This window comes from Rhipicephalus sanguineus, chromosome 4, assembly GCF_013339695.2.
Source record: "Rhipicephalus sanguineus isolate Rsan-2018 chromosome 4, BIME_Rsan_1.4, whole genome shotgun sequence".
Lineage (NCBI taxonomy): Eukaryota > Metazoa > Arthropoda > Arachnida > Ixodida > Ixodidae > Rhipicephalus > Rhipicephalus sanguineus.
In genome coordinates, this window is record NC_051179.1 from 115,586,334 (window position 1) to 115,598,463 (window position 12,130).

The 12,130-nt window shown below is 45.6% G+C and overlaps 1 protein-coding gene across 1 annotated transcript in view; it reads right to left on the reverse strand.

Annotated features, from left to right (window-relative positions):
• LOC119391530 (monocarboxylate transporter 11-like) overlaps nucleotides 1-12,130 on the reverse strand; it is a 41,220-nt gene that overhangs the window by 1,400 nt on the left and 27,690 nt on the right. The window contains exon 2 of the mRNA XM_049415314.1: nucleotides 5,707-5,850. Coding sequence (XP_049271271.1) covers nucleotides 5,707-5,850 — 144 coding nt within the window. The remainder of the gene's footprint in view (nucleotides 1-5,706; nucleotides 5,851-12,130) is intronic.

A 12,130-nucleotide genomic window follows, 5' to 3' on the forward strand; every position in this document is an offset into this window, starting at 1 on the left:
GTATCTGTCCGGTGGTGGTAGTGGTGTGCGGCATGACCTTCCTTACTGCGCATGCGCATACCCTCTCCACACACCTCCTCTCCACTCCCACTCACCATTCCCCATGCCCTCTAGCCCTCTCCCCTTTCCCTCTCCACTCACCCTCTCCACTACCCTCTCCCATACCCCTCTCCCCTTCCCCTCTCCATAACCAGTCTTAAAAACGGAGGGGGCGTGCACACATGAAGGCTCCCTAAAGACAATGCGCTGCGACAGTACGTGATATGTATCGCACTCTCCTCTCCTACGCTTCCTCCTCTTTCTCGTCTCCTACGGTCCCCCGCCTCCCCCCCCCCCCCCCTATCTTGCCTCGCGGCGCAGCGGCGCCGACGCAGGCAGCGTCGCGGCAGCGTCTTGATTGAAAAAACCGACCACTCGCGCTGCACAACCGTTCACTGACCACCCCGTATATATAGGCACTGGATTTTGACCTCCAAGGTAGTGCGTGTGTGCGATTGCTCCTGTGCGTGAATAAACAATGAAAATTCACAGCGTAAATGTAAAATTAAAGTGAGCTGCAAGTCGTCATAACTCTCATCGAACCTTTAGTACAAACGCGCCCGATCTCACGTCGGTGATGATGTACTGGGCAGAATTCACGGAAGATTCATGGTTTACCGATGAACCTCCGCAGCTTCGCCCACTCATCATCATTCACTCCGTGGATATGCTGTGATTTTTTTTCTTGCACCCTGCTTGTAATGCATTCAAATGGGACCAGTTCATGACGTCAGACGCCTGGTGCTAGCACTGCTCGCCTGAAATGTCAGTTGAAGCAAACGATTCCTTGACAATGTAAGGCATAGTGTGCATTTACATGAATACATGGTGCAGTCTTGTTCGCAGTTGTATAATTGTTCAGCAAACATTGCACCAGCCGATATTCAGGTTCATCAAGCGTTGCCTCACCTGGAGCCTCTTTCGATTTTCTGAGTGCCAGAAGTAACGATTGCATATCAAATGGATAGTGAAAGATAGTCGTTACTCTTTTATTGATCAGCAAGTGCTTCAAGGGCGCTTGATGGGTGTGACATGTTATCTTTCAAAACACATTGAGTTCACTTTAGTTTAGTTCGATATTACAAGCTGAAGATGCAGAAATTGGTTGCAGATATTATGTAGACGAAGCCCCCAAAGCCCATTACACAGTAACGTCTCTGTATATTGCCACGCGCACTTCTTTTATTTTTTTTATCTAAGAAGTCCGTTGCACGCGTAGCCGCTGCCTTGAGCAAGCCGCGCCAATGTCGGGGAACCTTCCAGATTACGTTATAAATCTTCATATAGGCTTGAGCGCACAAACGCGAACAGCTGATATTATTATGGAATTAACGCGGCCACCAGCGATAAGGCTTAATGCTCGATGCCGCTGTATAATATGCCGGCGCGCCTTGCCACGGTTCACTTTCCATTTCCCGGCCACAAGTTCGGCCAAATAAAGAGTTTCATCTTGGACACGCCGACTGTTGCCTTCATCGACGTCACGACCCCGTGACAATATTATACAGTAGTAGACATAGACGTTGCCCGCAGCCCTTTTACAAACCACACTGCCTGAACATCCGGAATCAACATTTACTTGGTTGCAACTCAACTGCTAAACCGTATTTCACAGTTGGTCGCGATCTAAAAATAACAGTCTGACCCCACCACGTCATTCAGTTTGTGCACACGACATTACACAGGGAACACAGTTGCCGAAGCGCAAGTATTTATAGCTGCCAAATGGAGCAACGTTGATTGAGATAGACAGACAGCACTGTCGTGCGCAATGCGCTGTGATATCAGGGGGTCGAGGCTGACAACCCTTTTGCGTCCATTCTGCCAGATTTATGTGGGGGAGTACACGTTATCGTCAGTAAAACGTCCCTGTCAGATCTTTTAATTGCTTTCTATAAAAAAGCACACAAATGACCGACACGAGTTCATGCGGCATCGAAGCATGGAAGTCATTAAAATAGCAAATTGAAATGCGAGTTCGAACTTTCATTTCCAAGAGTCCCGGATGTGGTTGAGACATTCACATTCCTGCGACGTCCCGCCTGAGATGGAAGAATGGTAATCGTCATTTACGGGCGAAGTGTACACTTCATGTTTGTTATTTATACGGCGAAAATAATAATACAAATATGACACTTGTCAAAAGCGCACTGCCAACTGCACCCAGCTTGTGCACATGTACGGCACTTGACTCATTAGCGCTATTTCTGAAGCGGATGTACCTCTCTACTTGCTATATCTATTCCATAAAATGTCATTCTTGTGCAGAACTGTTGCTGTGTGTCCCCCCCCCCTCTTCCTTTTTAATAGAAGACCGTTGTCATCGCGTTTTGTGTTCGCACAACTCTCAAGGAACTGCCGCACATAACACGGGATGTCAACGCGACGTAGGCCCGTTTGATATGAATTTCCTCGTAATAGCCACCTGTAATGTTTCCGAGGTGTTCGTGAGAATTTCGCGTTCGTGAGGCGTTCACGCAAATTTGTATACCGGGATGCACCATTAGTTCAACGCCGTCAATGAAAGGTCGAGAGGCTTTGTTTGTAAAAGCGCTACGTAGCAGACATATATTAAAGGCAGTACAAGTACATAAGGAAACATCTAATAGACCTAGCGTTTATCAATCTAATACTGATGAAAAAAACAAACATCGAAGACGGTTGCCAATATCAGTGAATGACCGGTCATTGTATTCTCTGTCAGTATTTACAGATAGGTCAGAATCTTGGAGGGTATGAAAGAAACTTGAGAAGCGAAGGAGCACGCAGCGGTCGGTATAACGTGAAATATTAGGCACAACATTAAGAGATTGGATTCATTTGGGTTTATGGCGTCATTTGTCGAGAGAAGAGGGAGCGATTTCTAACCGAATTTGATAGTTAATTGCGAATTACATGTAGGGCGCGCGCGCAGCGCTATAATATTTGGCTTACATGTTCTCAGGAGCCTCGACTACCACCCGGCAGCGTCTACTGACCATGCTGAACAACGTGTTGCAGGGAACCTTTAAATGCGGTCACACAAAAGCACGCGTACATTGCGCTAGAGCCTTTGTTTTGGAGGCGAAAGTGCAGCCACAGGCCACCAACCAAGGAAACTGGCGAAGGGGCCAACGAGAACTGCCAATATGAAGTAGATATAAAGTGGCACTATAACTGCGCACCTATTAAGCACTCTGAATGCGTAGGTGCACATAAAAAATACGGTACAGAAAGTAAACAATTACGTTTGTTAGTCGTGCGCAGGACGTGAAGTAAATACAGCTACAATTTACTGGTAATAAAAATAGCTGCAACGATAACCTTACTGTTCGGTCGTCACCATCATCATCGTACTCGGCCTATGTTTACATTTAGCTAGTACAGACTCCAGAGAAAAATACCCTTAATAGGGCCCAAGCATCACAATCTCAGACAGCAAGGGCGCCGCCATTGACGCGACTAGACTACGCCAAGAGCGCTACCAGCCCCTGAGACGCGTGCTAGACTTGATGGTAGTATTCAATTTTCATGGTAGTTACTGAAAGCAACCTCGCGTAAAGTATACTTGTAAGTACGTGTCAACAGGAAGCGCCAACGATGACGCACTGTGAATCACAACTCAGTAGTGATCAGCCGCGATCTCGCATTCAACTAGATGTGGTGACGCCGCCAAGCAAAGGTGTCTGCAAACGCACCTTCCTGCACCACGAGTCTCGTGGGACATATATCTTACGGCTTTTCTGACCTCACCTGTAGTTACACAAGGAACTTGAGTGCATTTTTCTATTCTGTTTTCTTTTAAGGACTTGTGACTGACATTTCCAGGTAGAAGTTTTCTGCTACCTTCACTATGTCACCAAACGATCTGATAACCTGCAGCCGTGCCTCTCTTCTAATGCCTGCATTATGACCCTTCCTCAGCAGAGTGTCTTTTCAGCTCTTTAATGCTGGATTCTGTTTTTTTTTTTTTTTTTTTTTGGGCGGCTGCCTTCATCTCTTTGACGTTGTAACAAGAGAAAAAGTAACGACTAAGACAACTGGTAAACCTAGAAAGTCAGACTAAAAACAGACGAGAGTAGAATTACCCTCGAGAAAAAAGAAGAAGCTTTAAAGGGGCACAAAGTACCGACCTGAATGGAACGAGCGAAAGCATAACTAGGCTGATATCCGTAGGAACAGCGGCAGTTGGAGTTAAAGCTTTGAGGCATGAAGTAAGTAAATCATGCCAAACCACGAGAGGCTTAATAAAGAAACGACAACAGATGACATTGATGCACTCAAGACCAGGATTAGAATTTAGAGAAACAAATCTGATTGCTCTCTATTTGATGGCAATAATATGTCTATCACAGCAAAACAAGTCATTGCAGGGGGTTTTATATTTTTTACTTGGTCACACGGTTATAAACACACTTTTGTTTGAGGTGGCACTCAATTAAAGACTGAAAGCTCGCGCCTAGCTTCGCTAAGATGATAGTGGCAAAAAATGAACCTATTGTGTAACGCGCGAACTCTAATATAAATATGACAGTTAATCAGAGTGACAATCGCGCTTTCTAACATCCCTGTGGCGTAAAGCGAAGCGCCATTGGGTACAGAATGAAATTATCTGTGTGCTTACGTTACCGTTTTTATCAAAATCGAAAGTAAACTACCTTCCGCAAGGCAATAAGAGTGACTCATTTAGGGCGTTTTTTTTTGCACATGACTACGAAACCAATTCATATTCTTTCTGCATGTAAGCTTTTGAAGTTGCGACGCCACGTGTTTTGCCTAGTTCATCGTCATCATGATCAGCCTGACTACGCCCAGTGTAGAGCAAAGACCTGTCGCATGGTTCTCCAATGAAGCCGGTCCTATGCTTGGCGCTGGTCCCGTTCTCCCCGCACGTCTACTAATCCTATCTTGCCACTTAACTTTTGGCATCCCTCATGGTCTTCTCTTGGAATCTATTCTGTTACTATTATAACCAGTGGTTATCTTGCCTTAACGCCACATGTGCTCCCCATGTCCATTTCTCATAGATTTCGACTAACACGTTATTTACGCGCATTTGTTCCCCGACCCACAAACCTCTCTTCTTGCCCCTAAAGGTTACACCTGCCATTTTCCTTGATATAAAATAATAGAAATAATAAATTGTACCGAACAGTATAATTACATCATTATTCGTACAGACTGCCTGTTTGGTGTACTCTTTGCGTATTTAGTTGTTATGACTTCGTGTGTTCATTGCCTCTTCAATAAAAGTGAATTCCCTGCGCATTTATTTACTGTTATGTATTGGTATTCCGGAGTCTAAATTGCTAGAACAAATGCTGTATTTTTGACTCTTACATTGCATTCTGGCCCGGCCGCCCTATAATGCACAAGCTGTACACTGAGGGTCTCACAAGTAAAAGAAAGCGAACACCATGATAACCGGCCATTGGGTGATGGCATTGTCTTGCTGAGTAACTAAAGGGACGAATTTCAAAGCACAATTACTGAATTTCAGAAGCGAAGCAGAATGCTAGGTCTAAAAACTAATATGCTCAATTAAGATGTTGAAAATACTGGGCTTAGCTCTGCTTGCTTAAGAATTTTGCAAGTAAACACAACGATCAGCTAACCAACTTAAATAAGAGTAAAACACAGTGCGACTTGTCTGCATGCACAATTTCCGAAGATGGATGCTCAACTTACCACCTAGGACACCAAGTACAGCTGTGAGGAAATCTGTTCCGTTGGCGAAGGAGGACGCTATGAAAGTGGCGCTGAGCAGGACACCGCCGGCAACTGCTGCTGCCCAGACAGTGAGGACCTGGATTACAGTGCCTCCTAGAAGCGCTGCAATAAGGAAAAAAAAAAACAAGCTATACGAATTCACATTTTAATGCCAGATATATGAAAACATGGAGGACGTTTGAGCTTCGCCTTCAAGAGTAGAGACCGGGCCCCGTGCGCATCACCTTCTCAATTGCTAGCCTAGCTTGAAATAAACAGCGCAAAAAACGGACGGCGACAAATGCTGACTTCCAACTGAATTTTTACTGACAAGAAAGCATCTTATAAGCGCTTGCGGGAAAGTTAAAACCAGAAAAAAGAACAGAACAAAAAAACATGCAATGAAGAAAAAAGAACAGAACAAAAAAACATGCAATGAAGAAACCAGGCAAAATACTAACAGTCACAGTAGCCCACTGCGCCCACCCCAGCATTCTAACTTTCCCGCAAGCACATATAAGGTGCTTTCTTGTCAGTAAAAATTCAGTTGGAAGTCAGCGCTTGTCCTGTGTGTTTCCTTTCCGACGCCGTCCGTTTTTTGCGCTGTTTATTTCAAGTATGCACAACCAACTAGAACAGTCAGCTACTTTGACTAGCCTAGCTTCAGTTCTCGGTGCATGCCTCCAACAGTGCCGTAAGGAAACGAACGACTGTGCGCGTAACATTGGCCGTTTCACACTTTCCTGGAAACGCCTACTGCAGGTACAGTTCTTAAGTGCCCCCTACCTACGCCATAATTCTTTTTGAGAATCGGCGAAGGGCCCACTGCGCGTCCGTAAGGCAACACGCGAATCTACGCAGCTGCTCACTTTGTTGAAGCTTTTGCTTATGATGATGATTAAATATGTCTGAGCGCTTTCTAATGGGTAGGCCCTTAAACCACCAACTCATTGCGAAAGTCACGGGTTTTGACGCTTGGCGTGATTGTACGTTTCTGCCACTTAATATTGTATGTGTTAACGAGACTCCTTCCATTACATGACATTCATATAGTGTTTTTTTTTAATCACTTTCACGCGATATCGTGGCTTTGTGGTAGGACACCTGCGCGTCACGCAGACGGCCTGGGTTCGATGCTCACGCGAACCTAAAGTTTTTATATTTATTCTATTTGCATCTTTCTCGATTTTTCGGTCACGGACAAGGTGATGATTTTTCGCTGACAGCCAACGACGCCGACACCGCAATTTCTGCGAAACGAGCTCTTTAGCGCTATCGCGTTAGCATGTGCGTGAATAACTTTAAGGAGTTGCTACAGGTTGCCGCACTGGGTTCCCGCCTAAGCGCCGGCCGAAAGTCCGTGTCAGCAGCTTCCTTGGCCTCCTGGACCGCCCACAGTTGGTGGTGCAGTTGCAGCCCTGAGCTAGTAGCGTGGCCTGCAAACGCGCGCGAAGGTTCTCAGTGAAAGCCGCGTACCCAGTTTTGAAAATTATCGTTGGATAATTCCAGATATCCTGAGCTAGTGTGGCCCTTTTAGTTCAATACTTGCGTGAGTAGGTCGTCTATAAATCAGGATAAATGTGATGCATGATCACGGCGCTATTGCAGGTGTCAGTTTTTAGTTGCCACCATTGAACGGACTGGGCCCGGTTGAGTTTGGGGTGGGGTCGGGGGTATTCTCGTCGCCGTATTTTAAATTGTTGAGCAATATTACTGGATTTAGTTGGTCTATCACCCTCTACATTCTTCTGCGGTCCTACTGTTTGTAAACTTCCGTACTGCCATTTGTCAGTCATCGAAAATATGGTGGGCATCGGTGCAGGCTATGGTCAGCGCGATAGCTACCTCCTACGCCATTCCCGCGTGCCTTGTGTTGAGCGAAGCATTGGTTATGCATTCTTGCGTGTACTCTGCAAACGCCACAGCAGAACAGTGACAATCTCGATAGCGCGCCGCTTCGACAAAGAACGCCTCCTAATAGACAGACAGACAGAGGAACCTTATTGTGTCCTGGGACGAGGGTTCCTAAAAACCCGCGGAGGGCATCGCCCGCGAAGGGGTCGGGAGCCAAAGGCTCCCGATCGCTTCACAGGCTCCCTGGACCGCCCGGAGTTGATTCGCAAGATCCTGACTTGCGATGCATTTTAAAAATTCTGTCTTGTTGGTGTGATGCTTTCTTGTGCAAACGCGCAAGCGGGGGCACCACCACATTAAATGGGAAAAAGTTGCTAGCTGATCGCAAGCTGAGCACTTTGGCGAAATGTCTGTATACACGGCCATAGTGGCCGGCGACGGGAACGATCTAGTCTGGAGGAGTCGGAGGGCGATCTCCTGGTTCCGAGTGAGCTCTCTGTGCGGATCTGGAAAGGATTTCATGCCTAGCCTATAGTGTGAAGTGACTTCGTGAAAGGTGGTCAACGGGTCTCCGTCGGCGCCATCGCCACCCCCCTCCCCCGCAGCCTGCGGGGGGCTCGTTTGCCCGGGGCGGAGGATGAGTCCTCGCGCCCGAGCGTGAGCCACTTCGTTGGGGTTGGCGATGCCGTCGACGGAGGCGCCCATGTGGGCGGGAAACCACGTCAACTCATGGGGGAATATTGTAGATTTAGTTAAAATGCTGTGAGCAGCCAAGGAGATTTGATTGGCGTCAAACGACCTGACGGCTGTCATGGAATCGGCAGTCCAAAATATTGGATCGCAGCTCTTGCTCTACTGAGAAAAAAAATCACAGCATATCGACGGAGTGAATGATGATGAGTGGGCGAAGCTGCGGAGGTTCATCGGTAGGCCGTGAATCTTCCGTGAATTCTGCCCAGTACATCATCACCGACGTGAGATCGGGCGCGTTTATACTAAAGGTTCGATGAGTTATGACGACTTGCAGCGCACTTTAATTTTACATGTACGCTGTGAATTTTCATTGTTTAGAAAACCATTGCTTAGAAAACATCTGGCGTCTTTCGTTAAGCAGCTGGCGTCTTTTCGTTTTGCTTTAGAAACATCTGGCGTTCTTTCGTTTTGCTTTTACAAAACATCTGGCGTCTTTTGTTGGTTTATTTCATCAATCAACGGCGTTTTGAACAAAATTTGTATTGTTTAATCACGCACAGGAGAAATCTCACCAGGCACTACCTTGGAGGTAAAGAATGGCTGCTAATGGGAATGAGAGACAGAAGAAGTCGGCTTTTAGCTAACGCTGCGAATTTTTTATTGTTCAACAACGCAGAGGAAAAATCTCCCACCGGCACCACCTTGCAGGTCAAAGCGTAAGACTGGTTACATACTACGCTACGAGGGACGAACGGGTGCCGCTATAAGGAGCTTCGCCCCTAAAAAGATGGACAGACAGAGAAACAGATAGATAGAGGGAGAAAGAGATAGAAAGAAACAGACACAAAAAAAAGATATAAAAAAACAGAGAGAAAGAGAAAAACACAAAGAAAGAGAAAAATAAGGCTATTGCGAAGCTGCTTTATTTTTTGCGCATGCTTTTTTCTCCCAAAGGTTTGTGGTAGTGTACATGTGGCCAGAGAGCACGTACGTAAAATTTAATATGGAGAGATAAATCGGTTCACGCAGTCATTTTCCGGCGTAAGTCGATTTCTTTATGTAAGTGCGTGAATATTTGGAAATAACGAATTCGATACTGCGGCGAAACCTCATTTGATTGTGAAGAATCGTGTCAGAAAATGAAACAGGCGAGCAACTAAGGGAGAAGTTGGATATCGAGCTTAGGTAGGCGGATACATGGTCAGTGTCCTCGAAAGCGAAATGTGCTGAATTGAGGGGAGCTGACAGAAATTCTCTTAGCGATTCCTTACCCTGTGCGCCGGGACTAAATTCTTTAGGATCTCCAAGCGATTCCGGATAACTAGTATATAGGTATGCAATCTTTTCTTGTAAAGACGCATGTGAACTTTCGATCGAAACTACGGAAACAACAACGATATCTACGCATCCATAGCTTTCTATATGATTTCTTGTTTAGCGCGAACTTGTGTTTGTCTGAATTTTTCTTCGCCCTTGGTCTTCGAAATTTGCGCTAAACATGAGATCATGAATTGCCAACTATCTCAAGCATAAACACCGTTTTTACATAATCTCGAGCGATCAATCTTGGTCCAACATCAACTATTATTTTTCTTTTGTCCGCTAAGCCTCGCAGCGATTCAATCGCCTATACCTTCTGGCCTTTCCCACTTGCCTCCCTTTCTTGTCAGCGGTGCTCGCATGTGCAAGGGTAGAATTGTAAAGTTTTTGAATAGCTTCTGTTTAACCCCAATATGCCCAGTGTCCTACATATAGGACGCTTCTTTGATGCACTCTTACATCGCTTTTTCTTTAGCTAATGACTAGCGCCACCTACAACACATCAAGCAGGCCTCATTCTCAACGTGTGCAAGCCTAGACATTGCTTGCTTTTCATACTGCCACGTGTCGACCGCTTTCTCCAAGAAAACGCGTGCTTTGTATGGAAGATGTCATGGAGAGGAAGAAGTGCAATGTCGGGGTGCACGCGAAATGTTTCAAGGCTTAGCACACCCGCACATAGCACCCCTAATGCCCAGTGTCCCATATGTATAGGACGGCTTGAAAAACTTTGTTGCGTTTACCTGGCAGTAAATAAAGAGCTTGTGCTTTCTTTTGACGGTAGAAGTACACTTTTTGTGAAAAAAAATATTTGTTTTGTCATTTTTTCTGAGCTTGGGCATATATGGGTTAATCGGGCCTCTGTACTATTTTTTCGCGCCTTCAGAATGCTTATATTAAGTACACTAATCTATTCTCATAGATTAGACATATTATTTGATTCGAAATTTGAGTATTCCATATGCCCGAATATTTGTATCTCTCTAGCACGTAATGAGTATGTACACAAGTACCGCATTCTCGAGGGTAACCGAGGTGTATATTTGAAGACTATTCTAAAGGATTCAGCTGCTGGACAGCTTCTGTTGGACAAAATTTATCGGCATACTGATATCTCGTTCGCCATTTAACGTGGTGCTTCAGACATTTCATGTTAGTTCTAATCGGGCGTTTATCCGTCGGCTGTATTACATTAAGGAATCGTTGAAAGCAGAGGGAGTTGGTAGAGATTCGTCTTCTGTCGAACTACGCCACAGGACGGGACACAAAGAAAGAAGTGAGGAAACGAGCGCGGACTAAGAACTGATGTTAGTGATAACACATGAGTAATCTTGAAACACCGCGCAGCCAGGGCGACGCGTCTCCGTAAGTGATAACACTGTAAGTAAAAAAGTGTGACAATAAAAAAAAATTGAAATACAGGTGGAAATACGCGCGAGTCAACCTCTCAAATGGCACACGGGGCACAGATACTCTCTGTAAACCATTCGTTACGCGTTCTGAAAAAAGGAAAGAAAAAGCTACAGCATAGCCAAAAAGAAAGTACAGTTTCACCGCAATCGCGAAGCAACGAATGCGATAGCAATAAAATGGAGAGAGAGAGATAGAATGTCACACGAAGAACGGGAATCAACTTCATACTTGCAGCGCGCCGCTCAAGCCCAAAGGACGCACGAAAAGAATGCACACCGGACGAGCGCGAACTAACAACGTCACAGCTCGGCGCTTGCACCACTCTGCTCAAATACAAAGAACGGCGCTCGAAAGGAACGCACAGGTATACACAGGACGAACGAAAACTAACAACTGTCACATTTGTTACTTCTTTGTGTTTGATCAGCGTGCTACCACTGTCGACTGCGCTAGCGCCTCCTTGTTGAACATGGATGGATGGATGCTATGAGCGTCCCCTTTATAACGGGGCGGTGACATGTCTGCCACCAGGCTCGAAGGCGAAAAAAAAAGAAAGAAAAAAAAAACTTCCTTGTTTCATGTTGTCCTAATTAATGCCTTATCTACATTGATTAAATCTATGTTATTATACCAAAAAATATAAATTCACGGTCCATCTCTCTGCCTCTTAAGGCAGAATGACCTTTTTTTTTCCCAATTATTTATTTTTGTACTTTATCTCTACTTTTCTGCACTGGGGCGCTTGGAGTGACCCCTCTACGCGTCTTGCGAAGCGGTGACGTACGAAGGATCGCTTGTTCCACATCAAGAATGGTTACAGAAACGGGCTTCTTTTCAGTGCGCGGGGCAGTTGAAACAAAATGTAGGAACGTTGCTTTAAGCGCGCCCTTTCACCATCTCGCGGGTGGTGCTGAACACACCGAAGCACCTCCGAGGTATGCGTACTGTCAACAGTAAATGGTGCATACAAATTGCACGCCGTTAGTATGCCAAAGAACGAGTGGCACGTGGCAGAGCCGTGTAACGCAGCACGCTGCGGAGCGAGGAGTCACAGGTTCGAATCCCGGTGGCACGCTTCTGAAATTTTCCTTGTACTTTTATTTGTGGCTTTTGTTATATATAC